The sequence below is a fragment of the Ammospiza nelsoni genome, chromosome 18, assembly GCF_027579445.1.
Source record: "Ammospiza nelsoni isolate bAmmNel1 chromosome 18, bAmmNel1.pri, whole genome shotgun sequence".
NCBI lineage: Eukaryota > Metazoa > Chordata > Aves > Passeriformes > Passerellidae > Ammospiza > Ammospiza nelsoni.
The window spans coordinates 11,976,185-12,004,138 of NC_080650.1; the positions used below are offsets into that span (position 1 = coordinate 11,976,185).

Consider the following 27,954-nt stretch of genomic DNA (forward strand, 5'->3'; position numbering starts at 1 on the left):
CAATGCTTGCTGCCAGCCATGTGCCCAGCTGAGCGGGTCCCAGTGCCCTCTGCCTCCAGGGCCTGTGCCAGTAGCCACTCTGGGATTTGCTGAGCCGCAGGGTTCATGTTGAGCGTGCTGTGTTTTAGGGTTTTGAGGAAAATGCAGAGGCGGCACAGCAGCAACACGGACAGCGTGCCTCCTGAAAGGTAAATGCTTCCCCTTCTTCTTCCCTCCAGGCTCCTCCCCAAGAGGAGGGTTCTGGTTTAACAGTAGGGCTGTCAGATTAAGCCTTTTTCTGACCCAGACACATTCTCCACATTTTTCCTCTGGCAAAAGCTGATAGGCCAAGAAACACAGTGTATTGTAATTAGGAAATAATTGGCTTCTGATTGTGATGGTGTGAATTATAGCACCTGTATTGTCCCACCCTTCTCATGAGACCGAGAAAATGGAATAAAAGTTTTTAAAACTCCTCTCAGTTGCCCCATCTCTGGGTCAGGAAAAGGCTTAATCCAACATAGGGGGTGTTTTAGAAGATGAAAACTCAAAATTGAGAAAGTCAAATTCCTGTGTGTGTGGTGTGGCCAAGCTCTCTGCTTGAGTCTGGGGATTCTAGAGACAAGTTTACTTTTTTCCTTGCTGTCACTCACTGATTGCTGCCAGCCACAGTGTTTCAGGGTGACCCAGGATGGCACAGCTGGCAGACAGCTGGCTGAGCATGGCCAGGATTGTGGAGCTCTGGAGGAAGGGATGGATTCATGGCACCTGAGCACTGTCAGTGTGCAAGGATGGACCTGTGTGAACAGGAGCCATTCACACTTCTCTTACTGAGGTGTTTAAAAAAAAATCTGCTGATCTGAAGCTCTCAACTACTCTGACTTAGTGTTTTATGAAGAATTTGGGTGACCCTTTGCATCTTCCCAGAGTCTGTATCTATCTACATGTATGTGAGTATTTAGAATACCCCTAATTTGTTTCTGTAATTATACCATCAGCAAGGGAGCCTTGCCACAGTTGTTGTTCTGATACTAAATATTCCCTGGTGCTTTCCCAGAGTTAGAGTAGGACTTTTTTATTTTTATTCCTAGAGAAGAAACTAATCTAATTACCGCAAGACAAAGATGGAACTAATATATTTAATTGCTCTGTTCGAGCTGAGATTAAAAGTGAAAGATCATTAGTAAATATTTTATTTTCTATAGTGGTTTTGCAATTAGAGTTGAAGCTTTATGTCATGGCCATTGCTAGCATGGTACCATTTCTAATTTCAGGGAGAAAGAAAGCCATCTTCAGGTTTTTTCTGCATGATGCTTCCGATGGTAGATACATAGTCAGGAACAGAGGCTGAAATTTTTCTAACTGTAGAAGGAAATGCTGTTGCCACTGGTCTTTGCTCCTGTTAACTTCAGCAGCCTCACAATTTCAACAAACAACCCTTGTTTGTTTATAAATATGTCACAGATGAATTCCTTCCTGCTGAAAGCACACTCCAATATTATTCCAAAGGATAGTTGTGTATTTGTAGCCCTGGGTTCCTCCCAGGCCGTTTGTTACATTCCCAGCCCCAAGCTGTGTGTACATCCCTGAGTTGCAATGTTAGGTGTGAATTTAAAGGCCTGGCTGATGAATATTTTGGACCAGAACAAGGTGTGCAATGTCTTGTTGACTTGATTCCCTGCAGGAGCCTGTGGAGATGCAGTGGGAATGGGGTGCAGCTATAAAAAAAGCCTTATTAGGAGTTTGCTTAGTGGGAAGGTTTGGCCGGAGAGGTTTGAGGGTGTCCCCAGAGGGAGGTGGAAGGCAGAGCTCTGTGCCCTAGGGAGGCTTTGGAACCCATGGGGGAGAGAGGGTTGAGGGCCCTGGGTGTGCTGTCTCAACTTGTAACCACTGTTCCTAAAGTTAGAGATCTCCCAGGGTTCAAACCAGGAGGGAGCAAAGCTCTGCACCATGCCCTGCTTATGAGCTTTGCCTCTTGCTGGGGTTTGTTTGTCGTTTACTCTGCTTTTGCAGGTTAGAGAAGTGTTTGTTGTCAGGTATTTACTGCCTGGTGATCATTCTATTTGTTACCTGCATTGTTCCCTCTCAACTCAACTTTCTTTGTATTGATTTCTAGTGAAGGAAAAAAAGCCTGTTGTCTTTTGATGTCAGGATAAAGGTATTTAGACTTTCTTTTTGGAATCTGGCTGTATTCCAACATGCTTAGGAAAGAATCAATACCAGAACTAGTTCTGCACAGTAATTTGGGCACATCCATGCCCAATTCACCAAAAATATAAAAATAAAGAATTTATCTGGATTCATGAGCACATCCTTCATTTTTGTGTCAGGTCAGGGACACACAAAGCAGCTCTCCACACTTCTTTTCCCCTGGTGACTGTGTCTCTTCTGGTGCTGTTAATCAGTGGGCAGGTAGTGATTGTCCCAAAATACAGAGGATTTAAGGATAGGTCATTGCTTTGAGTTAGCCTGGTTAGTTTGTTTGTTTATAGTATGACTGGACTTGGTGGTGCTGTGTCAGTTTCCATGAAGTTTTGTATGTTTTTCTTTAAGTACCCAAACCATTATAGAAGATGCTGGATTTGGTACTGGATGTATTATTTCTTTGTTTTTCCAAAAGCAAGCAGGGTGTTTGGGAGCTTCATTCCTTGGTGAGGGAGCTGATGTGTTCTGGTCAGGTCTGGAGAGGCTCTCTGATCTGGTTACTGACCTCCAGTTTTGCAGCTGTGACTTCTCTACATAAAATACAGGGAAAAGCATCTGGATGCCTTGGTGTTCTGAGTGGGAATCCTTAAAATCAGAGAGTTTGGGGAAAGCTGCAAAAGGCAGGCCTCAGAGACAGCAGAACAGTGATTAGAGCTAAGCAGTAGCCATAAGGCTTGTCAGCAGAAAAGTTATACGAGATGAAGAAAGTAAGGACAAATAGAGCAATGATCTGTGTATTAATGCTTGGCTAGAATAACTCCCTAAGCTTCAGAAAAAGTATATCTAGTGAGATATTAGGAAGTTCTAAGCTTAATAATGGAGCTCTGTGCATTGTGTTTTAAGGCTTACAAGCAGGTATTGTATTTGAAATAAGCAAGCATTGTTTAACCAAAGGTACCTGTGCTTATAGTGGTTGGGTAGAACTACTGTCAATGTGCTTTTGCTTTGTGTGATTGGTCAAAACACTTTTAAAGTGAGTTGTAACATTGAGTTCTTTGGCTACTGCCAAGAACATGAGCTGCTGGCATCTTCCCATTGTTATCACCTTGTAATGAGACTGATGCTGGAGAATAAACAATTCAAGACATTCCCCAGCAGTCCCATCCCATTCAGGATTTTGTGCATAAACCCCCAACCAACAATAGAGGGTGTGAGAAATCACTGCACTGAGGGCTGGCCTAAACCAGCACCCAGTTCTGTACCCCATTTTGGCTGAATCCTGGGGTCTGTACCCCTGTTTTGACAGAATCCCTGGGGTATGCACCCCATTTTGGGTGAATCCCTGGGGTCTATGCCCTTGTTTTGTCTGAATCCTGGAGTCTGCGCCCCGTTTTGGCTGAATCTCCAGGGTGTGTGCCCCCGTTTTGTCTGTGCCCCTGTTTTGGATCAATGCTTGGGGACTGTGCCCCTGTTTTGGATCAATCCTTGGGGACTGTGCCCCCGTTTTGACTGAATCCCTGGGGTCTGTACCCCATTTTGGCTCAATCCCTGGGGACTGTACCCTGTTTTGACTGAATCCCTGGGGTATGCACCCCATTCTGGGTGAATCCCTGGGGTCTATGCCCTTGTTTTGTCTGAATCCTGGAGTCTGCACCCCATTTTGGCTGAATCTCCAGGGTGTGTGCGCCCGTTTTGTCTGTGCCCCTGTTTTGACTGAGTCCCTGAGGTCTGTACCCCATGTTGGCTGAATCCCTGGGGCCTGTACCCCATTTTGGGTGAATCCCTGGGGCCTGTACCCCATTTTGGGTTAATCCTTGGGTCTGTGTCCCCATTGTGGCTGTGCCCCCATTTTGACTGAATCCCTGGGTCTGTGCCCCCGTTTTGTCTGTGCCCCTGTTTTGACCGAGTCCCTGAGGTCTGTACCCCATGTTGGCTGAATCCCTGGGTCTGTACCCATGTTTTCACTGAATCCCTGGGGTCCGTACCCCATTTTGACTGAATCCCTGGTGTCTCTACCCCCTGTTTTGTCTGAATCCTGGGGTCTGTGCCCCCGTTTTGTCTGTCCTCCTGTTTTGGCTGAATCCCTGGTGTCTGTACCCCCATTTTGGCTGAATCGTGGGGTCTGTACCCCCATTTTGACTGCATCCCGTGTCTGTGCCCTTTGCAGGAGCCGGAGCCAGACGCTGAGCTCTGAGGCCAGCGTGGACGAGAGCGGAGTGTTCGAGAGCCTCAAGGCCGAGGCCGCCTCCCCTCAGCAGCTCTTCTCGGGGCTGGCCGGCCTGCCCGCCGCCTCCATCGCCGCCGCGCCCTTCCCGGCCGGTCTAGTGCTGGGCTCGGCGGCCGGAGGGGGAGAAGTCTTCATCCAGATGCCGGCCCCGAGGGATGAGGGTGCCGGCCGGGCTGAGGGGGCTCCGTTCCACCACCGGGCCCCGGCGCATCCCTTCCAGCACGGGCACCACCGCGGCTCCTCGCTGCTGCACATGGCGGGCGGCGAGCGGCACGGGCACGGCGAGGAGGGCTCCGAGGAACAGGCCGGGACGCCGGCCCCGGCTCTCTCCGAGCTCAAAGCTGTCGTTGGGTGGCTGCAGAAGGGGCTTCCCTTCATCTTGATCCTCCTGGCTAAAGTCTGTTTCCAGCACAAGCTTGGTGAGTATTCGTCAAAGCTTTTTGAGCTGTCGTTAGAGGGTGATTGGGGGGATTTTTCAGGCTGTGATATCTGATGCATGTCACAGATATCTTTTATGAAAAATCATTTTTTTTTAGGATTTTTTTCCTCCTGAGAATCTGAGAGGCCTCAGGAACAAAATGTAGACAATGATTATCTGCTGCTGTGGAATGCAACAGGTGCATCTGGGATTGGTCTCATGTGGTTGTTCCTAATTAATGGCCAATCACAGTCAGCTGGCTCAAACTCTTTGTCTGAGCCCCAAGTTTTTGTTATCTTTTTTTTTTATTTATTTTGAGCTAGCCTTCTGATAAAATATTTTTTTCTATTCTTTTAGTGTAGTTTTAATATAATATATATCATAAAATAATAAATCAAGCCTTCTGAAACGTGGAGTCAGATCCTCGTCTCTTCCCTCATCCTCATACCCTTGTGAACACAGTCACAGATGCATCCATCCTTTTTGAGCTGTGATTGTAGAAAGGTTGGGAGGCTTTATCAGGTTCTGATATCTGATGCATCCATCCTTTTTGAGCTGTGATTATAGAAAGGTTGGGAGGTTTTATCAGGCTCTGATGTCTGATAGATTTATCCACGTGGCAGTGTCCAGGTGGAGTCTAGCATGAAAGGAACATACTCAAATGCATGGGATAATGCATGTGATAAATTCCCCCTACCTTCAGTCCAAGCTGTGTTCATCTGGGTCAGATCTGTTTCCTGTCCTAACCAGGGCTGTTCCTTTCCCTGATTCCTCCCTGACATTCCTCAGGATGTTACCAAGGCTCCTCTCTCTAGGAGAGATGGGCAGACCTTACCCTGATGACAGCAAAGCTTTCTGTGTGGCACAGAAGGGTTCAGAGACTCCTGTCTTGCAGGGAGGGTGCTGGGTGTGAAATCCAGTCCAACAGCATGAGCAGTTTGTGTCTGACAGAGCCTTTCCCTGCAGGAATTGCTGTGTGCATTGGCATGGCCAGCACCTTTGCCTACGCCAACTCCACGCTCCGAGAGCAGGTGGCTCTGAAGGTGAGTCTGGCATTTTACTTTTTTCTGTGTGGGAATTTTTGGAGGAGTTTTCAATGAGTTAGAGACAGGGCCTCTGAGGTTTTTAGATGATGCCATTTATTTTCTTATTTTCTGCATAGATAGGAAGGCTGAGTTCAGCTCACATCTTTACAGGATGTGAGAAGGTCAGAAGGTGGTTCAGAGGGTCACAAGACCCCTGGTTACAGGACCTTTTAATGATTTATTGACTAATAAAACACTGCTAACAAGGATATTTATGTTTTTGACTCAATCCTTATGGACTTCCATCTTATGGACCCACGCTACCGTGTAAGCTTTCTTAGCTGATCATGTTATGACACACAGACTTACAGTGCTACATTCTAAACTCCTTGTTTACCTTTGTAACTACTTTTATTTTTTCTATAATTTAAACTATAAAACTCCAAACTTTCCTCCACTTAATGTGTCTCTGCTTCAAACTATAAATCCACATTCTCATTCTAGCACCTAAATTTGAAAGCCTTTTCCAAGGTCTCAGAACAAATCCTGTCTTTAATTCTAAGGTTTGGCTTACAGGCCCAAAGTTCTGAGAACTCCCTGCAATTTGGATTCCAACACTCCTGTTCCCAGCAAACATCATTTTTCATGCACAAAATAGCATCTGTGTTGAACCTTTGATTGCAGTGTAGGGCTGAATGCATTTATTTGTGCACAGATCTGTCTTCTCCTTCCTGCCTCTCCCAAAGTCTCTGTCCTGCTTTTTTGTGAAATGTGGTGTAATAAAACAAAAAGGACAAGTCAGTGATGTTGTAATCCTCATCTCCCTCTGCCTGGCTGTGCCTGTTCCAGCACTTCTCTGCACCTTGGTTTTCCCATCATGTACAGCAGAGATGTTGAAACCTATTTGACTTATTAATGATGAGGTTTTGCTAATTAGCATTTAGATAATGCTTTGAGATGTTCAGCTGAAAGATTTCATAGATGTGTTGCTTGCTAGTAGCTTTATAATGCTCTGGGCATTAATGTGTTTAGAATGTAAAGAAACCAGCAGATCTTTTCAAGGTTTTCTGATCTGTGTCAGGAGAAAATTCAACAGCACTAAAAGCACAAGGCTAGAATTGCTTTTTTGTCCACACAAGTGCATGCCTGTATGTGCCAGGAGCAGTGGAATCAGTGAGTGAGCAGAGCAGTGGCACAGCCCAGTAACAGATTGCTGCTGCCTTGCTCTCTGCACCTCTGCCCTTCCAGCACTGTGCCCCTTGATCTGCCTGCCTTAAATCTCAGCACAGCAGGCCTGGCTGCTGGACAGCTACAGAGACCTCTTTTCTTAATAAATCAGCTCACATGAAAGATGGTGGGTGTTTTCCTCTCAGGAATAAAATTTACTCCCCAAAGTTACCAAGGGCCAAGACCCAGGACAGTGTCTTTTGCCATCCAGCTTGTGTGTAACTTTCCATATATGTTGAAATGCAAAATTTCCACTTCTTTTGACCTTTAATTATTTGTTCAATCACAAATGAATGTTCCAGAAGCACCATGCTTTAGGATAGCACCCAGATGTGCTGCATGTGGTGGTGGGGTGTATTTGATTTAGCTGAGCCTTCCACTGAGTGGCTTTGGGTCTTTTTATAAAACACCCCTATAAAACACCATGAATTGTCACTCCAGCCAGGTGACAGCTCAGAATTTAGGACAATACATGGAATGGACTTTTTTTAATCTGCATTTTAAATCTCAGGAGATTTTAGGTGTCCCAAGAAAGATCCCATCTTTGAAGATGCATTCTGCAAGTAATTCTGTCATTTTCACCAGCTTATTTCAATTAATTTCCATTGAAAAGGTTGCAGGAGTGAGAAGCATTTCTGCTTGTGTTTATAGATATCTTTACCTTGCAAACTACTTCTTAGTCCTGTGTAAATAACTAATTACTGAGCACTTTGTTACATATTCGTTGGATTTTTCAGCAAGGCTCAGCTCAAGTCTTGAGATTTTGAGCTGCAATAACTCTGCTGCTTTTCCTTGCTCAGGAGAAGAGATCAGTGCTGGTTGTCTTCTGGATCCTGGCCTTCCTCACTGGGAACACCCTGTACTTGCTGTACACATTCAGCTCCCAGCAGCTGTACAACAGGTGAGCAAAACCTGCATTGTGCAGGGTGGGAGCAGGGGATCATTGCCAGGGGGGAAAAGAGGGAATCCCGCTTGTCCCCCACACTGTGGGAGGAACTGTGTGCCCCTAAAGCATCTGCTGTGTTTGTTACATCTTTGTAATACCCTCCAGAGCAGGAAAAGGAGGTGTGTGTCACCCTACCATGCTCCTGTCAGTAAAGGACATGAGCAGTGTGTGAATGTGATGGTGTCAAAGCAGGGTGAATCCTTTCCAAAAATGCCCTCTGAATTCCCATTGTGACCACTGCAGCTGAACATCAAGGGCAGTTGAGGAACTGACCCACTGATTTTCCTCTTCAGTCCATCCAGATTGGAGTGCAGCACAGGAGATGAAATAGTTTTACCCCAGTGTTCTCAGGACTCTTGGATCTGAGATAATTGCAATAGCCTTGCCTTTCAAATCCTGAATTAGTTAGTTCTCAAATACAGCAAGGTTTCTGCTCATAGATTTGAATCACAACTTAATATAAATCAGACAGGAATAATCACAGGTAGGAGGCAGAAAAAGGGGGAGAGCTGCAAAGGTTTGAATGTGGGGCTGAAGGGGAGAGGCCAAGCCATGGGATTGTCTGGAGGGAGTGGGAGAGGAGGGAGAGGAGTGGCAGAAAGGTCTGGAAGTGAAATGTTTGCACACAGGGTGTCTCTAAGAGGATGGCCAAGGTTAAAAGCATGAATGGGACTAGTTCAAAATAAAGGCTAAATCATGTAAAATATAGGGATTTTAGCAATTTGGGGCCATCCTACAGACAGTTTAGAGTGTGGTTTATTACCGTTGGCCAGGCTGGACCACAGCTCCAGGGAGAGCCCTGTTCCTGTGAGTGCTGCAGTGCTGTCATGCTCAGGCTGCTGCATCTCTTGCTTGCCAGACCTGGGACTATTCACAAGCCAGCCTTGTCAAATTAGAAATGTCTGCTTCGGTTCTGTTTCTTTCTCTCATTTTTCATTTCCTGATTTTTTTTTTCTTGTTTCTAGTGCATGAATAGTAGTAAAGTTTCTGATTCTGTTTCTGTTTTTAGGGTGTAATTTTACCTGTTGTGCTGTGCCAGTGTTGTGAGTATTTTAATTTCATGTTCAGGCTTTTTGTTTTGGGCTGGTTACTTTACTTTGCTTTTTTTTTTTTTAATTTTGTTTGGTTTTTTTTTTCCTATTAAAACTTTCTACCATGAGGCTTTAGCAGGTAAAACCCTGAAGGTGAATCCTGTTTTTTCAACCTGACTAGAGTCTAGTTCTCATTATTGCTCAGGCCAGTAGCTCCTGCCCGTTGCTGGGTGAAATTCTGCTGTCCCAGACTCCACTTTTTCAAACAGCAAATGTTCAGCCCAGTAAATGGCATTATGTAAGGGGCATTAATTTTTGGATCTTTGGTTCAGGTAAGAGTATTAACAGCTCTTGCTGTGCTTCAGGCAGTGGCACTGTCAGAGAGGACACAAAGTTCTCCCCTTTCTGCTGTGGCTGGTGCAGGGTTTCCTGTGTCACCCCTTTGTTAGATGTGCCCACTGGGTTTGGGGACTGTGCCCCTGTGGCAGAGCAGCCTGAGGGGCTGAGGGGCTGCTTCCTTGCCCAGGGAAGCAGGGCTGTTCTGAGCAGGACTGCCAGGACAAGCTGTGACACTCAGATCCCTCACTCTGCACTGAGGGCACTGTCAGCACCCCAGGTTATGGACACTGCTGGATTCCAAACAGACTTTTTGAGTGCCTGGGTCCTGTTTTGTGACACTGGGCAAGCCTGCTGACCCCTGTAGGAGATGGCAAGAGCAAAGTCAGGAGGCCCAGAGGAAGCCCAGACCTGATTTGTGTTTTTCTTGCCCTTGAGGACTTCCCTGAAGTTCAAGGCCCTTTCTGGGCTCTCTCCAGCCAGCAGTGTCTACAAGGAGCTTGAGCAAGCTTCTCCTCAGTGGTGTTTGAGCCTTGGTGTCTCTTTCAGCCTAATATTCCTGAAACCCAACCTGGACAGGCTGGACTTCTTTGACCTGATGTGGATTGTGGGCATTGCAGACTTTGTGCTGAAGTACCTCACCATTGCCCTGAAATGCCTCGTGGTGGCCCTGCCCAAGATCATCCTCGCTGTCAAGTCCAAGGTAGGAGACTCTTCTTGAGGCACAAACTTTTAGTTTTGATAATCTCATCCCTTCACCACATGTTTGCAGCATGGAATCAGAGAATCAGGGAATGGTTTGGATGGGAAGGGACCTTAAATCCCACCCAGTTCCATGGCAGGGACACCTCCCACTGTCCCAGGCTGCTCCAAGCCCCATCCAGCCTGGCCTGGGACACCTCCAGGGATCCAGGGGCAGCCACAGCTGCTCTGGGCACACTGTGCCAGTGCCAAATATGGATGGAAGAATAAAAACATTAAAATCTGTTGCTAAAACTTTGGGATTGAGGGGTGTTTTTCGAGCCATCACACACCTGAGCAAGGGTTTGGTGCTACCAGCAGTGATTAAAGCCCGGGGAGGTGAAGTGAGCAGTGCTTGAGGAGGAATCAGTGCTAGCAGCCAGATAATTGCTTTTCTCATTGACTTTAAGTCTTGTTTTCTGAGTAATCTCTGTAAATTCATATTTCTGAAGCAGGAACCTCCTCATTTCCTGGGAAGAAATTGCAAATATTTGTCTCTTTGGCTTTCTACTTGGGTCAAAGAAATAACTGGGTTTAACTAAAGCCACAAAAGGCAGCACCAGTTCTTACCATGGGAGAAAAAAAAAATTAAATGCTTCACATATTTAAATGCTTATGAAACCACATGTAGACTAAGCCTAACTTGTAAAAGTTTCTCTCTCTCATTCCAAACACCTTTTGATATGTTTTTATTTTGCATCTCTCTCATTCTGCCTCTCCCTGCACTCACTGGAGGGACACAGTGTCCTGACACAGTGTCCCCATTCTGGGGGCAGATGTGGCAATGTGTGTTATTTGCATTCAGTAAAGAACCCCCTGGCAGCTGTGAGGATGGAAGGCACCTGCAGGTGCCAGGTACCAGCAGGAATTGCTGAAAGTCTCAGGCAGGGCACTTCAGGGGGTATCCAAACTGGGAATAGTTTTACTCAGAAATGACAGGGGTGGCAGGGGAGTTGAGCAGTTTGTTCCTGCACAGCAGGGCTATCTGAGATGGTTATTAATTTAATTCTGGCAATTGTCCAGCTTTTTTTTTTTTTACCCTCCTTCTATTATTATTATTATATTTTGGGAGATTAATGTGCTGGGTCAGAGCATAATCCAGGCTGGGGAGGGAGGGAGAAGTGATGTGAATAGTCCTCCCAAGATAAATGGCAGTGTTGGAAAAGGTTCACAGCCTTTGCTTGCTTGTCTGAGAGCCATCCCAAGTACTCATTAATCCTTGTCTGGAGAGAAGAAAGAGAAGGGGTCTTTATTTGCAGCTCCAGTGAGAGGCTGGTAGGATCACATCTGTCAAGGGCCTGTAATGACTCAGAGCACAGATGCTTCATTTTTAATACCTTTTTTCTGAAGAGCAATGTGTCTCACTTTTTTTAAGCCTCTTTTTGTCTGAGGATGTTGGGGATGGTCTCACTGTCCCCTGGCACTGCTGGCACCCAGCACCAGAGCTGGGTTTGGTTTGGGGGTTCTCTCCCCCACTCTGCAGCCTTTAAGCCAGCCAAGGATGAGATGGAACAAATTGAGGAAGATCAAACTGGGGTGGGAGGGCTCCAGGAGAACCACAGGACACCATGGAAATGGTAATTGGTGATCACATAGCTGACCCCCCTCACAGGTGAGGATTTAAATGGAACCTTTTCCTCATTTTGAACACTTCTGGTGCAATTTATGCACATTAACTTTGACCAAAATTTTTATCAAGTTTTTTCTCTGAATACTTGCCAGATACAAAGTTATTCTCTTCCTCCCAATGTCCTCCAAGCAGGATTTCTGCCTGAAGCCCAGCTTGGAGTTTATGAACTTCTGGGTAGCTGTCACTTAATGGTAACAGGCTGCTGGAGAAATATGAATTTAACTCAGTAGAGCTCCATTTTTTCAAGATGGGTATTGCTATATAGTGAGAAGTTTTAATGCCAATTTAACCACTGAGAACAGCAGCCTCATGCTCCCCTGGTACAGAGCCTGAGGTGGAGGTTGCTGCACTCTCAGGGAGTTCAGCACCCAGGGATTTAATCCTCAGCTGCTGGCAGTCAGCAGGAGATCCTTAAACTTGCCCTTGTATGGGATGTGGGGAACTTTAATCATCCTGCACTCAGCCTCTGAGCTGGCTTTTCAGATTTTCCTCATTTTGGAAGTTCAGAGGCACTTGCAAAGCTAGTCTGGCTTTTCCTGCTGCTCCTTGGGATCCTGCTCTTCTCTGCATACTGTGTGGTTTTTGCTTTTATTTATCACTCTCTGTATCTCCCCTCACTCTTGTCTGTAGACTGAACTCCAACAATTTTTTGAATTTTTTCTCAGAGATTGTTCATTCCAGATCTCTTTATTCTCTTCTGGACTGTCTTCATTCCCTCCTTATTTTCCAGATCATTTCTCCAGTCTGTCAAGACAAATTTGGAATATAATCCTTCTTTCCAATTGTGCTTACACTTTAGTGTCAGCTGTACATTACTTTGTTCCATCAGGATCATCAATGACAACAGCACCAAACTCTGCTTTCATCAGTTGGATGCATCTTTTCATTTTGAAAGAAAAGACATGAAAAATCTGGATTAGAACACTCAGTTCCCCCATCCAAAGTACCTGGGTCATGTTTTCCTAGTGTGGCCCATCACAGGAATGACAATTTTTGTTGGAAACTTCTCTGATTTGTGGCATCAGTTTATGCTTTAACTGAGAGAAAGTGAACTCAAATTGAGGGGCAGAAAAAGTTTGTCTTTGCACAGTGGGTGCTGGAAGTGTGAAGCATGAGAGCTGCTTTATTATGAAGGTACAACCAACCAGAGTTGCCCAAGCCTGAGTAACTCAGAAATTCAGAGCAACTCCTCCAAAGAATGAGGGAAGATTGAAATTCTGACAAAACCAACCTGGAAAACAGAGGCACCAGGGGAGGCTGTGGGACTCCAGTCTGGAATGGAGGGAAAGAAGAGCTTGTGGATTGGAGAGAAAAGCAGGAAAAGGGATGTCACCCCAGCATCAGACTGATCCCAGAGCTCTGGGGAGTTTCCAGAGGATCCCACCTGTGCTGGAGGTGTCCCCTCCCTGCCCCCAGGCTGTGACAGGGACCCTGAGCTGGGTACAGGTTTCAGGAACAGCTGAGCTCATCATTCCTTTGGAAGGGAGGGCTTGGCTTGAAGGCTCTCCATTAAAAAAGGCAAATAAGATCATTTGGTTCAATATAAAATGAATTAAAGTAAATTAAACTGCAGGAGCCATGTGGCCTGCAGGGGCTTCCATTGTTGTGCACACATCAAGGGCAGCTTTTCATTTGCACTGCTAAGGAATGACAGCTTGAGGGGGGTGGAATTCAAAATCAGGAAATAAATAATAAAAGGACACACTTGCCAAAGATTTCACTTAGGAAATCCCAAGGTGCCTGCAAGCCTCCCATCCCCTCCTCATGTTGTTGTCAGCAATCTGAGCTGGAGAAGTGAGTGAAACATGGGGGAGGGAGAAAGAAAATCAAACCAAATGTAAGGGACTGTAAGTAACTGTTAGCCCAAGTTCTTGCATCTGTGTGTCCCTACAAAGATACCGTGGACATTTTATACATCAGAAAGGCCCTAAATAAGGATTTTCTCTGCATGGTCAGTGCAGAGCCAAGTTACAGGGGACTGCATTTCCAGGAGAGTGAAAATGCAGAAGGAGAACACTAAAATTGCCCCCTCACTGCAGCTTTGAACATACTTGCTTGGTGTTTTTTTCCAGTTTTGATTGTTTTATTAGTGCTTTTTATTTTTAAAGTACCATCTCATCAAGTCTGGTCAGAGAAAACTTGGCTTGGATTTGGCAGCAATTGCAAATTCTGCACTTGGACAAAAAACCTTTGTCAGGTGCACATCCTATTTCCTGCCATAGATGGGTACAGCTCTGCCAGGGAACCTGGCACATTAATTTCCATATTCCTTCTGAAACTGCACCTTTCTTTTGTCCTAAGGGGAAAAAAGGCTCTTGGAGCATTTGAGTCCTCTAAAAAATACAGAATCAATAGAAACTCACTGGGAGCTCGCTCATAGATGATGCTGAATAAAAAATACCCAGGCAAAGATGTTCCTGGTCCTTGTCTGTGCAATATGGAATTTATTGTGGCTGAGGAGGTGTTCCCAGGCAGGTGACAGCCCAACCTCTCATCCCCTCTCCTCTCTGCCCTTGGTCCTCTTTGGGGGAGCTCACTCCCAACAGATTGACTCTTCATGGAGCAGCTGAGCTTGGTTCCTCTTGAGCCATCCAGGATGTTCTGCAGGGACATTTCCCTGCTGCAGCTGGGACTGATGTGCTGTCCCAGAGTCAGGAGTGTGGGATTCAATATTTACAAAATTAAAAACTAACTGAAGCACAAGAGCAGGTACTGAGGAGTGGGGACTCCTCTGTCCCCCTCCCTAACTTGCTTTGCAAGTCACTGCTACTGAACTTTCTAAAAATCATTGCTTTTCAGTGCTTTCCCAGTTTAACTTTCCAGTTTAAGACACAAAAGATGTGGTTTTCAGAAGCATTGTGCACTGACTAAAATTCTCAATTTCCCCTCTAGCCCACCTTGACATTACTCCTCATTAGTCCTGCATGGATTTTCACCAGCATCCTCCATGTCACAATGCTGTTTGCTGTGTAAATCTGGGAATTTTCTCTGTTTTACTGCTCCTACCCAGCACTTGATCTGTTGGCACCATGACCTGGAATCTCAGCAGAGCCTGCTCTCCTCTGATCCAAATTGTCAGCAGGACTCCAAAGCTTTTTCAAGCATGTTTCAGAATATGCCCTAATGCTGCTGCTGGCAGCAGAGCAAGTGAGACTTGGAGCTTCCCTCGAGTGCTAATCACACCTTGCAGTTGCCTCATTGCAACTTCTCTCACTCCTGCTGCCTGCCCCACTCTGATTGCACCGTGTCAGTCCTTGCTGTGCCTCTGTTCCTTGTGGGAGGCACAGCCTTATGGCCAAGGAGCTGCACAAGAGCCCTGGGGGAGTTTGCATTCCCTCTGCTGCTGCAGCCTGCCCCCTGTGCTGTGTCCAGCTTGGGATTCAGTTTTTAATTCCACTGTTCCATCTTATTTTTCTGTGAGACTTCTCCCCTCCATCACCACGCCCCAAGGATGAAGGTGAGGGATTGGAGGAAGCTGTTGCAGCAACTGGAAAGTTCACAGGAAACAAAGAGAAGAATATTCTACAAGTTCAAGCTGAGTTGCTACACTGGAGAATTAAATGCTGTCCTTTACTTTGCCAAGTAATTCCTGTGTGAGTCTGGAGAAGTCAGGTAGAGCTGCAAACTGAAGTCAGGGGTTCAGCTTTTAATGGTAATGTGATCTAGAAAATGAAGTGCTTTATAAAAAATCTAATCCCAGCACCTCAGCTTGGACACCAAAACAACCTTGCCTTGACTTTTGTGTGTCTCAGGTTCTCATTTAGAAAATACAGAGAAAAGCTGTCCCTGAGGTCAGGCAGCAGCATGAAAATAAAGGGGTTTTAAAAGTGTTTTCTGTAGTGCTGCTGTTGTAAAGGGACTGAAGAAATTCCAGGAATGTGCTCCTCTGGGCAGAGCTCAAATGGCAGGAAGGGATCCAATGCTGATCTGCCATCAGGTAGTGAGGATGTAACAAAATACCCAGAAATTCCATGCAAAAACAGCCAGTGCTGAAACTCTGCATGTACAGGAGGGAAAGTGCAGTTGTGTGAAAATGCTGAATTCCCCTCTTTCAAAGGAAATGCTTGGTTTAGAGCATAGAAATTGTATTTCTGTGTGGTGAAGGAGGTTCAGAAAAATGGGAGGATTATACCCCAGTCATTGACTTGTGTTTTTAACTGAGCACTGAAAAAAAAAAAAGGAATCAGAATTTCACCATGTGGTATCTGAGGCTCATCAGCAGAGCTGCTAAAATTAGATCCCAGCACAGCCCTTCCCCACGTGTGCTAATGAAGTGTTTGATAGCAGCAGCAGCAGCAGCTCCCTCAGAGGGAGCAGGGCCAGCAGTGCCCTCCTCACTTCTTGGGCAGGCTGAATTAACCCTTGATGGGAGCAGAGCCTTCCTGCTCATCCTACCCCCATCCTCATCAGCAGCCATAATTCCAGGTCATATTTAATCTCTACAGTTCAGCTCCCACACTCCAGTCCTGCACAGTGCTGGCTTACAGGCCCACCAAAAAGATTCTGCTGATCTCAGAGAGCTCTTCAACCTCTCTACAGTGCATTCCAGAGAAAATTCCCATATTTACACAGGTTTTTCTGACATAGAAAGACTCACCTGACAGAAACAGACCTTGCTTGATTTCAAGCTGTAGTACCAAATCAGATGCACAGGAGAAATAATTGTGTTTGTGCTTCATATAACGCACAGTTCTCATCTTGAAGGGAAAAAAAAAAAAAAAGCTGATGTATTTTAGCAGAATTTTTCAGACAAAATTCAGCTGAGACAAAGATTTGACTTTGAAAAGTGTAACCTAGATAGCCAAGAGCTGAGCAGTGGCAGACAGGTGTGTTGAGTGTGCTCCCACTGATGGGTGCTGTCTGCAGTAAATTCCTGCTATCAGAAATCTGAATTTCACTGCTGAAACTGTAGGGAACAATCCTCATTTTCCAAGCTTCTGGCTCAGAAGGAGGGCCTCACTAATTGTAGAATCATTTCTGATTTTCTGGCACTTTTCCTAGTTTAAAGAAAGGGCTGGAGGTGTGCACTGAGATGCCTGAAGTTTTTAGTTTTTTTGGTTCTCTTTAAGTGATTCTCAGCTGCCCTACTGGAATCACTCTAGACCTACCAACATGTATTTATGGTCAGGTGGGTGCTGCTAAGGGGCTGCAGGGAGGGATGCATCCCTTAAAACATCACTCTTGGGAGGCTGTCACCAAGTTTCTAGCTGCTAAAAAAATCCTGCTACCCTGCAGTTAGCACTGGAAACTGGAGATAAGGGAGTTCTGGCAGCTCTGGGGAGGGTGCAGGAGTTGTGGTTGGATGCTGAAGTTGTGGTTGGATGCTGAAGTTTGTCACTCGATGCCACTGCCACCTCCAGAGGCTGGCTGTGCCCGGGGCTGTGCCCAGCTGTGCTCACAGATGTGCACTCAGGGGTTTTGGTGCTCAGAGTTCCAGCAGGATGAAGGATGCAGCAGGATGCAGCAGCTCTGGCTGATGCAATGGGACAGCAAGCAGTGACCTGTCCCAGCCAGCAGCAGGGATGGATGGAGGGTGGGAGGGATGAGAGCAGAAAGCAAAATTCGCTGCCTTTACCTTGCTGGGAGCTGTCATCAGAGCCCTGTGGAGGGCCACGGTGACAGCGTTGTCATTTTTGCCCCAGCAACGCCCAAAATAAACCGTGATGGCATCGCGGCGGGGCTGGGAGAGGCCGCGGTGTTGATTGCATAAACCGGGGCGGTGCCGAGCCCGGAGTGCTGCGGGGGCTGTGCCGGGAGGGGAGGGGAGGGGAGGGGAGGGGAGGGGATGGGGATGGGGATGGGGATGGGGATGGGGATGGGGATGGGGAGGGGATGGGGATGGGGATGGGGATGGGGATGGGATGGGGATGGGATGGGGATGGGGATGGGGAGGGGATGGGGATGGGGATGGGGATGGGGATGGGGATGGGATGGGGATGAGGGGATGGAGGGGGGATGAGGAGGGGAGAGGTGATGGTGATGGGATGGGGAAGGGATGGGGTGAGGATCGGGATGAGGTGGGGATGGAAGGGGGTTAGGATGGGGTAGGATGGAATGGGGATGAAGATGGGATGGAGGGGGAATGGGGATGGAGTGGGGATGGGGATGGTGATGGAGATGGGACTGGAGGAAGGATGGGGATGAAGATGAGATGGGATGGGATGGGATGGGATGGGATGGGATGGGATGGGATGGGATGAAGATGGGATGGGATAGGATGGGATGGGATGGGATGGGGTGGGGTGGGATGGGATGGGATGAGATGAGGATAGAAGGGGGATGGGGAGGGGATGGAAAGGGAATGAGAATGGGGATTGGGATGGGATGGAAGGGAAATAGGGATGGGGAAGGGGAAGGGATAGGGATGAGGATGGGGATAGAGATAGAATGGAGATGGAGGGAGGATGGGGATAGGATGGGGATGGGGCTGGAGGGGGCATGAGGATGGGATGGAGTAGGAATGGGGAGGGGAGAGGGGATGGGATGGGATGGGGTGGGATGGAATGGGGATGGGGTAGGGGAAGGGATGGGAATGGGGATAGAGATAGAATGGGGATGGGGATGGGATGGGGAGGGGAATTAGGATGGGAATGGGGGTGGGATGGGGATGGAGAGGGATGAGGAGGGCAGAGGGGATGGGGTGGGGGTGGGGGTGAGGTGGGGGTAGAAGAGGGATGAGGATGGGATGGGGTGGGGATGGGGATAGAGGTAGGATGGCGCTGGAGGGGGGGTGGAGATAGGATTCGGATGAGGATGGGATGGGGAGGGCAGGGAAGAGGAATGGGATGGGGATGGGATGGGGAGGGCAGGGAAGAGGAATGGGATGGGGATGGGATGGGGAGAGCAGGGAAGCAGCCGGGCCCGACAGCAGCCAGCAGCCGCTGGTGTGACCTCAGTGGCGTCCCGGGGGACATGAGCTCATGAGCAGAGCTGTGGGGAGGAGGGTTGGATTGTCGAGCAGCAGGATGGCCTGCGAGTGATCTCATCCAGCCCCCGGGGAAGGGCGCTGGCTGCTGCCAGCCCGGCTGCAGGACTCCATCCCCACCTCAGCAATTAGTGATTGGCCTGCGATGACATCACTGATGACAGAGCTAACTGGGACAGCACAGCAACATTCCAGGGGAATTTCCCCTTCTCCAGGAGCTTAGCAGATAAAAGGATTTTGACGGGACAAACCCACATCTTTCAGTCCAGATAATGTCTGCATTAAGCATCCTTCTGGGCTTGTTTGCCACCAGCTGTCCCTGTAAACAGAACGGGACAAAACAAGCTGGGGGTGGCCCTAAATTAGACACTTATTCAGGCTTTGGTGAAGGGTGACAAAGGATGCTGCCCATTCTTTGAGTCTTTTTTGAGACAGAAGCATTTCAAGCAGCACATTGCCCCTCCCCACCTTTCCTTCCTTGAGCTCTTCAGGAAGGTTTGGTCCCTTTGAGTTTTAAATGCCCTGAGGGTTTAATTTCCATTTTTTTTATCTATGCACTGCCCAAGAGCCAACACCCGCCTGAGGGGGAGGGAAAGGATGCTGGCAAACATAATTAATTTGATTCTTAAACCTAAAAAGTTGTCAGGAAGTCTGGGGTCACTTTACATTTAATCCCTGTACTTTCAGAAGGGTGTAAGGTCAGAGATAAACTTGCTTTCCTTTTCTCACTAATAATACTATCTACAGTTTACATCATATTAATCCCATATTAACCTTTGTTTTTCTGCAGCATTGTCCAGACACACAATTTATTGCCTGCTCTAAAGTTTATAATTCCAAAATACTGCAGAGCAGATTTCATTGATTTCAAATTTCAGTAGAAAACCAAGTGAATATTTTAGTGATTTGTTTTGCTGGTGTTCAGCTGAGCCCTGTGGAGGAATGAAGGGATGTTTTTCCTGTCTGGGCACAGAGCTGAGGGGCTGCAGGGAAAGCTGCATCTCATGAGCGTGGTCTCTGCACCATTTAACAGTGCAGTGATCACTGAACACCAACCCTGCACAAATTAAATGTTCTTCTTTTGACTTCCTGATAATGATCCTGTCTCACTTGCCTGGTTGTCTTGCAGGGAAAGTTTTATCTGATCATTGAGGAGCTGAGCCAGCTGTTCCGCTCGCTGGTGCCCATCCAGCTGTGGTACAAATACATCATGGGGGATGATCCCTCCAGCAGCTACTTCCTGGGTGGCATCCTCATCATCATGTACAGCCTCTGCAAGGTGAGCAGCACCTCCTGAACCTTCCCTGGCAGCAGGGCCAGGGCAGCAGCACAGCTGAAGGGACAAATGCTCCTTTTGCTTGTGGCTGTGCCTGCTTCAGCTGCCCGGCATGTGGGCACTGCTGGGCTGGGGGAGGATCTGAGCCTGCTCCCAGGGTTGCATCAGACTCATGAAGTCATTGCTGCTCTGCTCATCCCTCTCTGCAGAGGCTGCAGGAGGAGGGGAGCTGGTCCTGGGGGAGCTGCACGCCTCCAGGTGTCACACAAACCAGGCTGCACACACTCCTGGCTGTCTCTGAGCTTTCCTCTGCCACTCACAGCTCTGAGAGCAGCAGGGAGGGAAAGCAGCAGCTTCATTTTGGGGAGTTGGTGTGCAGGTCAGGGCCAGCCCTGTGCACACCAAGCCTTTGCCTGGGAGGGGAAGGGAAGGGAAGGGAAGGGAAGGGAAGGGAAGGGAAGGGAAGGGAAGGGAAGGGAAGGGAAGGGAAGGGAAGGGAAGGGAAGGGAAGGGAAGGAAGGGAAGGGAAGGGAAGGGAAGGGAAGGGAAGGGAAGGGAAGGGAAGGGAAGGGAAGGGAAGGGAAGGGAAGGGAAAGCTCCTCTGCCAGTGCAGGGCACAGAGCCCTGGCTGTGCCCATCCCATTTCCAGTCCCCAGGGCTGCAGGTCCAGCTCCTTGCCTGAGACACTGAGAATATCCCCAGAGGAGTCCACATTAGCAAAGCCACAAACCACATTAGAAGAACCACAGCAGCCAATTTGGCACTGAGAGCTCCTGTGCTCCTGGCAGAATCCCAGGTTGGGCTGGGGCTGTGTCCCCTTCCCTGCACAAAGGGCAGGAGCACTTCCAGAGGCTGCTTGGAGCTGCTGGGAGCTGGGCTGGTGCCTCTGTCTGCCCTGTGGAGCCAGGAGCCTCTGCCTTTGGTGGAGAAATCCCAGGTGTTCACACACCCAGGTTGGATTTTTTGCCTGTCCTGAGCAGCAGCACTCCCTGTGTGTGACCCAGCTGTGAGGTGATGGCTAGAACAACAAAAAATGGGTGAGAAATGGGTGTTTGCCCTCTGAAACAGGCAGCTTTTGGGTGTGCAGGGAGCTCCAGAGGGGAAGAAAGGAGGAATATGGGCTGGGAGAGAGTAGACATCAGAGCAAAGGCACTGGAGTTGTGCTGTCAGCAAAGCAGGCAGGAAAAGCTGGGAATTGCACTGGGAGAGAAAGGGCTGAGCCCACCCTCAGCAGGAGAGGGGATGTTGAGTGAGGCAGGGGCAGCCCCAGTGGAAGCACTACTGGAAGGAGCCCTGAGCCCTGTGGGTGCTGCCTGGAATCGTTCTTGGTGCTGCTTTGCTTCCCCTTGCCCTGCAGGATGAGCTCACTGGCATTCCCTGCAGTGAGCCCACTCCATCAGCTCCTGCCTGTGCCTGTGCCCTGCTGCTCCAGCCCTGTGCCCCACAGCTGCAGGTGACCCAGGTGACAGCTCCTGCTGGGCCACCAGCCCCAGCTGCTCCTTGCACTGCCACCTGCTCACATCTGCTTTAGTTCAGAGGGCTTTCCCTGTGCTCTGCCTGCAGGCAGGGAGGAGAAACATGGGCTGGGTTAAGTTTTCAGGCTTCTTCCTTCTTCCTCCTTTTTCCCCTTTTCCTTTTTCCCTTTTCCCCTTTCCCTTCTCCCCTTTTCCCTTTCCCCCTTTCCTTTTTCCCCCTTTCCTTTTTCCCCTTTCCTTTTCCCCCTTTTTCCTTTCCTTTCCTTTCCTTTCCTTTCTTTCCTTTCCTTTCCTTTCCTTTCCTTTCCTTTCCTTTCCTTTCCTTTCCTTTCCTTTCCTTCTTTCCTTTCCTTTCCTTTCCTTTCCTTTCCTTTCCTTTCCTTTCCTTTCCTTTCCTTTCCTTTCCTTTCCTTTCCTTTCCTTTCCTTTCCTTTCCTTTCCTTTCCTTTCCTTTCCTTTCCTTTCCTTTCCTTTCCTTTCCTTTCCTTTCCTTTCCTTTCCTTTCCTCCTTAATGGGATGGACAATTGTCCCCAACCCAGCCTGGTGCCACCCCCTCTGTGTCCTCTAAAGTCCCCACTTTGCACTCAGCTGCTCCCAAAGCTTTTCTGGCCACCCTTCCCCACTGTCAATTCCCATTTATTACATATTTCATGATCACCATGGAATCTTTTTTGGCACCATTGTTACTTTTTCCCCTCTTGAGTATCCATTTGGAGAATGTTTGCTGAGTTTCTGGACTCTAACACACACACACAGAGGGATTTTGTGAAAATTATCTAAAATGAGATGTGTTTTTTGCAGTCTTTTGACATCTGTGGCCGTGTGGGAAGTGTCAGGAAGGCACTGAAGGTCCTTTGCACCCCCCAGGTAAGGATTCAGTGTGGAGGAGCAGTCCCAGAGGTGGAACCTTGTTCCTGCTGAATGATAAAACTGAAAATTGCTCAGGATCACAGAATAAAACAATGTTAGCCCATGGCTGGGCAAGCTGGGGGCTCCTGTCAGGGATGTCAGGGACCTTTTCTGACATCTATGTGGATTAATCCAACTGCAAGGAGCTGCAAAACTTTGTAGTGCAGAGTGTGGGAAGGACTTTGAGGATTTTGTGGTGCCTGAAGTGCAGTGGCACTCAAAGAGACCCAGGAATTATCCCAGGCACTGCATTCCACAGGGCTGATATTTAGATCTGCTGCAGTCACTTCCATTTTAAAAGGGTAAAATCAAAGGCTGTAGAGGAAAAGAACCTCATCAAAGTTTGTTAGGACTTATCTTGCTTATTCCCTGGGCTTGGGCTGGTCATTTTCCCTCAGCAGGTTTCTGTTTGCCCTAAATCTCTTACAGTGGAACAGCAACATTTCCCTTCCCTGTATCTGAAGGGGAAGTGGGCAGCCTGTGGGTGCTGCTGCTGTTTCTCTTTCTTCCATTGTCTCCTGCTTGTTAATAATAATAATAACAATCCCTCCTTCCATCTAAACACCCCTGCAAATGATGCTGAATTAATCCTCTCAGCTCCCTGTTGAGCTCATTAAATTCCATTATCCTTGCTGCACAAGTGGAGGCCCTAAAAGATGGAGTCAGCTGCAGGGGAAAGGCAGACAGGGAGCAGAGATCCCCCCTTCCCCACCCTGCTGTCCCTGTGGGGAATCTGGGGGTGAAAAGCAACTTTTGTGCACATTTACCCTTGCAGTCCTTTCACCTGGGGTTTGTTTTCCCCCTTTGTGCACATTTACCCTCAAATCCTTTAACCTGGGGTTTGTTTTCCCCATTTTGTGCACATTTACCCCTCCAATCCTTTGACCTGGGGTTTGTTTTCCCCATTTTGTGCACATTTACCCTCAAATCCTTTCACCTGGGGTTTGTTTTTCCCCCCTTTGTGCACATTTAACTTCCCAATCCTTTAACCTGGGGTTTGTTTTTACCCCTTTGTGCGCATTTACCCTTGCAATCCTTTGACCTGGGGTTTGTTTTACCCCCTTTGTGCACATTTACCCCTCCAATCCTTTGACCTGGGGTTTGTTTTACCCCCTTTGTGCACATTTACCCTCCCAATCCTTTAACCTGGGGTTTGTTTTTTCCCCCCTGTCCCTGGCAGACCTATGGGGTCCGTGCCACGAGCCAGCAGTGCAGTGAGGCAGGAGACATCTGTGCCATCTGCCAGGCAGAGTTCAGGGAACCTCTGATCCTTCTGTGCCAGGTAAGGCCCCAAACTCCCCTGCTGCCATTCCCTCAGTGAGCTCCTGCAGTGGGGAGAGGCACAGCCAGCCTGGGAACTCCTGCATGCTCCTGATCCAGCTCCTGGTGGCTGTTGTATTACTGCATTTTTATTTTATTTTTATTTTTTCCCTACTAAAGAACTGTTATTCCTACTCCCATATCTTTGCCTGAGAGCCCCTAAATTTCCAAGATTATAACAATTCAGAGGGAGGGGCTTTCCATTTTCCATTCCAGGGGAGGAAATTGCCCTGGGTAACCACTGGTGGGGTGGGCACAGCCTTGTGGGGCAGTGCAGACCCTGGGGCTGCAGTGAGCAGAGCTTTACCTGCCCCTTGAGAAGGCTGGGTAGATTAAAACTCCCTTTTGATAACAGGGTTATCAAATTAAAGCCATCCTGTGCACCAAAGGTGCCTCTCAGCCTTGCTGTGAACATCTGTGCAGATGTTTCCAAGCTGGAAGCCCCTGAGGAGCTGCTTTTGGACCTGCTTGGCAGGGCTGAGATTTGAGGAGTGACATTTCTGCTGAGTCCTCATGTGTGGAGGAGTTCCCAGCTCCTCACAGCTCCTCGTGCTCCCTCCTTGCCCTTTTCCTGCTCTCCCAGTCTGGGATTGGATGGGGAGAACCCAGGGAGGGTCAGTGCAGAAATCAGAGATGGAGATAAGGGATGAAAACTGAAAAGGGGAAACTGGGACTGCAGAATAAAGCAGATGCAAGGAGCAGGGGAAAGAAAGAGGTCATGGGAGCTCAGTAAGGACTTAGATAACTTAGGGAGCTGAGGAGGGAAATATGGTAGAGGAAAACCCTCTCAGCCCAGGTGCTGTAGGCCTTTGGAATGTTTGTTTCTAGTGCTGTTGTTAGTAACCAGAGCTTTGGCAAACTGGGGTTTGTTTTCCAAACCCTGTGAGTGCCACCTGTACCTGCTGCCTCCCTGCTGGTGGTGTGTCTTGGCTTGAACAGACAGGTGTCTGCTAAGGAAGGCAGGAGAATGCAAACCCCCTCCTCTAAATTATTATAATGTTGAAATTAAGGGGCTCTCAGGCAAAGATATGGGAGTAGGAATAACAGTTCTATATTAGGGAAGAAAATAAAAATGAAATAAAAATGCAGTAATACAAAACAACATTGACAGAGTCAGAGCAGTCCCTGCCCCCTGTGTGTCAGGGTGGTGTCCCAGCCCCATGCCATGGGGGCTCAGCCCTCCTGCAGTGCCAGCTGTGGCTCTGCTGCAGCAGGGATCCTGCACAAGGGGGGAGTTTTCCTCTGCAGCTCCAGGGCTGCTGCAGATGGGCCTGGGCTCCCTCTGGCCATGCAGGGCAGCAGAAAGCTGCTCCTCTGGCAATGCAGGGGGCAAAGGCTGCTGTGCTGTGCCAGGCTCAGATTGGATCCAGGTAGGAATGCTTGGCTCCTCCCCTGGGCACAGCATCTCCCCATGGGATGCTGGGACTGGATCAGCCCTGCAGGGACACTCAGTGGCCATGGACAGCAGAGATCTCCTGGAGGGAGGGTTGGTGTGGGAGAGATGAAGGTAAAACTGCCCCATGAACAGCAGAGACCTGCCCCAGCTCTGACAGATGGGGACAGAACACACAGCCCCATTTCCAATGTGAGAGCTGGTGACAGTCCCTGTGGCAGTCTGTGACAGCCCCTGTGTCCCCAGCACGTGTTCTGTGAGGAGTGCCTGTGCCTGTGGTTCGACCGGGAGAAGACGTGTCCCCTGTGCCGCTCGGTGACCGTGGAGACGCTGCGCTGCTGGAAGGATGGCACCACCTCTGCCCACCTGCAGGTGTACTGACAGACAGACAGCAGGGCACCTCTGCCCACCTGCAGGTGTACTGACAGGGCAGCCCTGCCCACCTGCAGGTCTACTGACAGCAGGGCAGCTCAGCAGGCACAGAGCAGGACAGTCCCAGGATCCCTGCTCAGTTCTGTCATTCCTTCTTCCAGCCAACAGAACAATTGTGACTGGCCACAAACTGTACCCTGGAAGGAAGGAGAGGTGTGGGTTATGTTGTGGCAAACTCCAGGGTGTTCCTGGAGCTTACAGGGTTATAAAATATTTGGGATGTTTCCTGTTTTCCTTTCAGTATGGACAAACACAGTGGCCAGGGCGGGGGAGCTGTGAGTGCTGAACAAAGCTGTGCTCTGGCTCAGGAGCTCCACATCCCCTGGCCCTGCATTCCCTGAATCCATCACTTTACAGAATTACACAGCATCTCTCTCTGAGAACTCTTCCCAAGAACTCATGTCCACATCTGCAGTTGCAGAAATGTCATTTCCCAGTTGATGTCACAAATGTCACGTGCTGTCACCTTAGGAGAATCACAGGGAACTTGGGAAGGACCCTGCCAGTGGAGCTGGAAATGACACCTCCTTTCCCTGGAAATGTTCTTCCTCTTTCATTTTCATGTTGAAACTTTCTGATTTCCCAGTCTCTGGGGAGAGCAGAGGGAGGTTGAAGTTGAGTTGGGTTTGTCTGGATGGAAATGCAGCACCTGTCTAAGAGCGTCTCACAAACTCAGTGTCCCTGCCCTGTGCTCCTCCAGCAGGGCAAACCAGAGCCTTGAGCTTCAGCAGGAGCTCCTGAGGGAGGAGATCCCTGGCAGGAATTAACAGGAATTACCCAATCCCTGTGGCTGAGCTCTCTGCTGAGCTTCTCCAGCAGCACAAGCCCTCAGAGGGAGGAGCTGCTGTTTGTTCTGGAGCTTTCCCTGTCCCCAAACCACCCTGAGGAGCAGCAGCATCCCCAGCTCATTGCCATGGAAATGGCTGAAGGTGACAGCCCCACCTGAGCATCAGCAGGAGGAGGCTCCTGAGGGAAGGAGGTTCTGGCTGTGCTGCTGGAGACTCCACGGGGAGGAATTAAAGCCAACAGGAGCTGATGGGAGCAGGAGTGAAGCTCCACATTTCTGTGGAAATAAGCTCAGAGTGGCTGAGGAGTGTTGAAAGCTGGGCAGAGTCCAAACCTGGCTTGGGAGCTCCAGGGAAGCAGAGCAGGAAAAGCTTTAATTTCCAAACCAAAGTGATGTCAAATTCTTGTCTAATGGACCCTGTGAAAGTGGAGAACTGAGCCAAGGAATCCCTTTGCTCCCTGCAATGGGAATAGCTCCCTGTCTTTGGGATGGGAGAGCTCAGAATGGCAGGGAGCAATTTTTCATTGGGCATAACAAATGTGGTGTGTGATAGTCTGGAATATTGACCAGGAAAAGGGAAATCAGGGATTCCATGGGCAGGGAGGTTCTCAAAGGCCTCAGTGTCACTGCAGTGCTAGGGAACCCAAGGCTTGGTGTTTCTGCTTTCAAACTGTTTGAAAAGCTGCTTCTCATTCTGAATTTTTTTCCCTAAATGCTCCTGGAAAATGTGTTTGGAGGAGTGTAGGAAAAGCTCAGTAGGAAAGTGTGGGATACACTGCTTCAAAATTCAGTTTTTATTGGTGGCAAGGCAGGAAATCAAAGGCAAAGTGTGGGTTTGCATTCTTAAATTTTGGGTTTGTTTTTTTTTTGGGAGGATGGTCCTACCTTCTCCTAGAACATGACAAAAAGCATCCAGGGGAAACTTCAGTTCCAATGATTGTTGATTTCCATGGGAAAACAGGGAAGACTGCAGAAGGAAATTCCCCAGAGAGAGGAAATAAAACTCAGAGCCTTTTTTTTTTTTTTTTTTTGCCATTGAACAGTTATTTTTCTTTTTTTTTTTTTTTTAATAAATTCCTTATAAATATGTACAAAGAGTCTCAGCATATGAAATTCCTTTTACAAAAGAGAGAAGCCCCATCCAGCCAGGACCAGGAGCCTCCTGGAGCTCCAGGAACTCCGAGCACAGGCCCTGCCCTTGCTTTGGTGAGGGGAAACCTGCACAGTGACCCTGCTGGATTTCATCCCAATGGTTCTGGATCAGCAAAATGCCAGGAATTGGGCATTCCCTGCCTGGCATTCCCCGGGCAGTGCCCCTGGCAGAGACTGGGGAATTCCCAGTGGCCTCAGGATTAAGGAGGATGGGAGGGTTTTGGGATAAACTGGTGGATGACTGGAAAAGGGATGCTGTAAAAACCCAGGGAATAAAATCCCACTGCAGCTGGGTTTGCTCTGCTTGCTGCCACCTGTAACTGCTGATGGAGTAACTAATAAAGGTGTAATTAATAATGGTGTAACTAATTAATGGCTATTTAATCCTCAGATGCTTTCAGTGAATATTTATCAAGCTCCAAAGTCTCTTCCTGTAAATATTAAAAACCTTGGGAAATTCAAGCACTTCAGTAATTCCCTCGGAGTGGACACTGAAGTCACATCAAAATTCACTCCTGTACTCAAATAAATATTAGAAAAAAATAAATAAATTGTATTTTGTGGTGTAAAAACCCAGGG

General features: G+C 48.2%; 1 protein-coding gene across 2 annotated transcripts; it reads left to right on the forward strand.

Annotated features, from left to right (window-relative positions):
• The first annotated feature begins 105 nt into the window (after positions 1–105).
• On the forward strand, positions 106–27,732 carry RNFT2 (ring finger protein, transmembrane 2). Of its 2 annotated transcripts, XM_059485409.1 has the most exons (10): positions 106–188; positions 4,292–4,770; positions 5,736–5,812; positions 7,822–7,922; positions 9,884–10,037; positions 19,760–19,909; positions 22,184–22,249; positions 23,472–23,573; positions 24,755–24,758; positions 25,296–27,732. In XM_059485409.1, exons 1-10 carry the CDS (start codon positions 106–108, stop codon positions 25,427–25,429), a joined length of 1,350 nt encoding a protein of 449 aa, XP_059341392.1. In that variant the 3' UTR covers positions 25,430–27,732. The 2 variants fall into 2 exon arrangements, with proteins under 2 accessions (XP_059341392.1, XP_059341393.1); XM_059485410.1 differs by lacking the exon at positions 24,755–24,758 and having other exon boundaries at positions 25,251–27,732.
• The last annotated feature ends 222 nt before the right edge of the window (positions 27,733–27,954 follow it).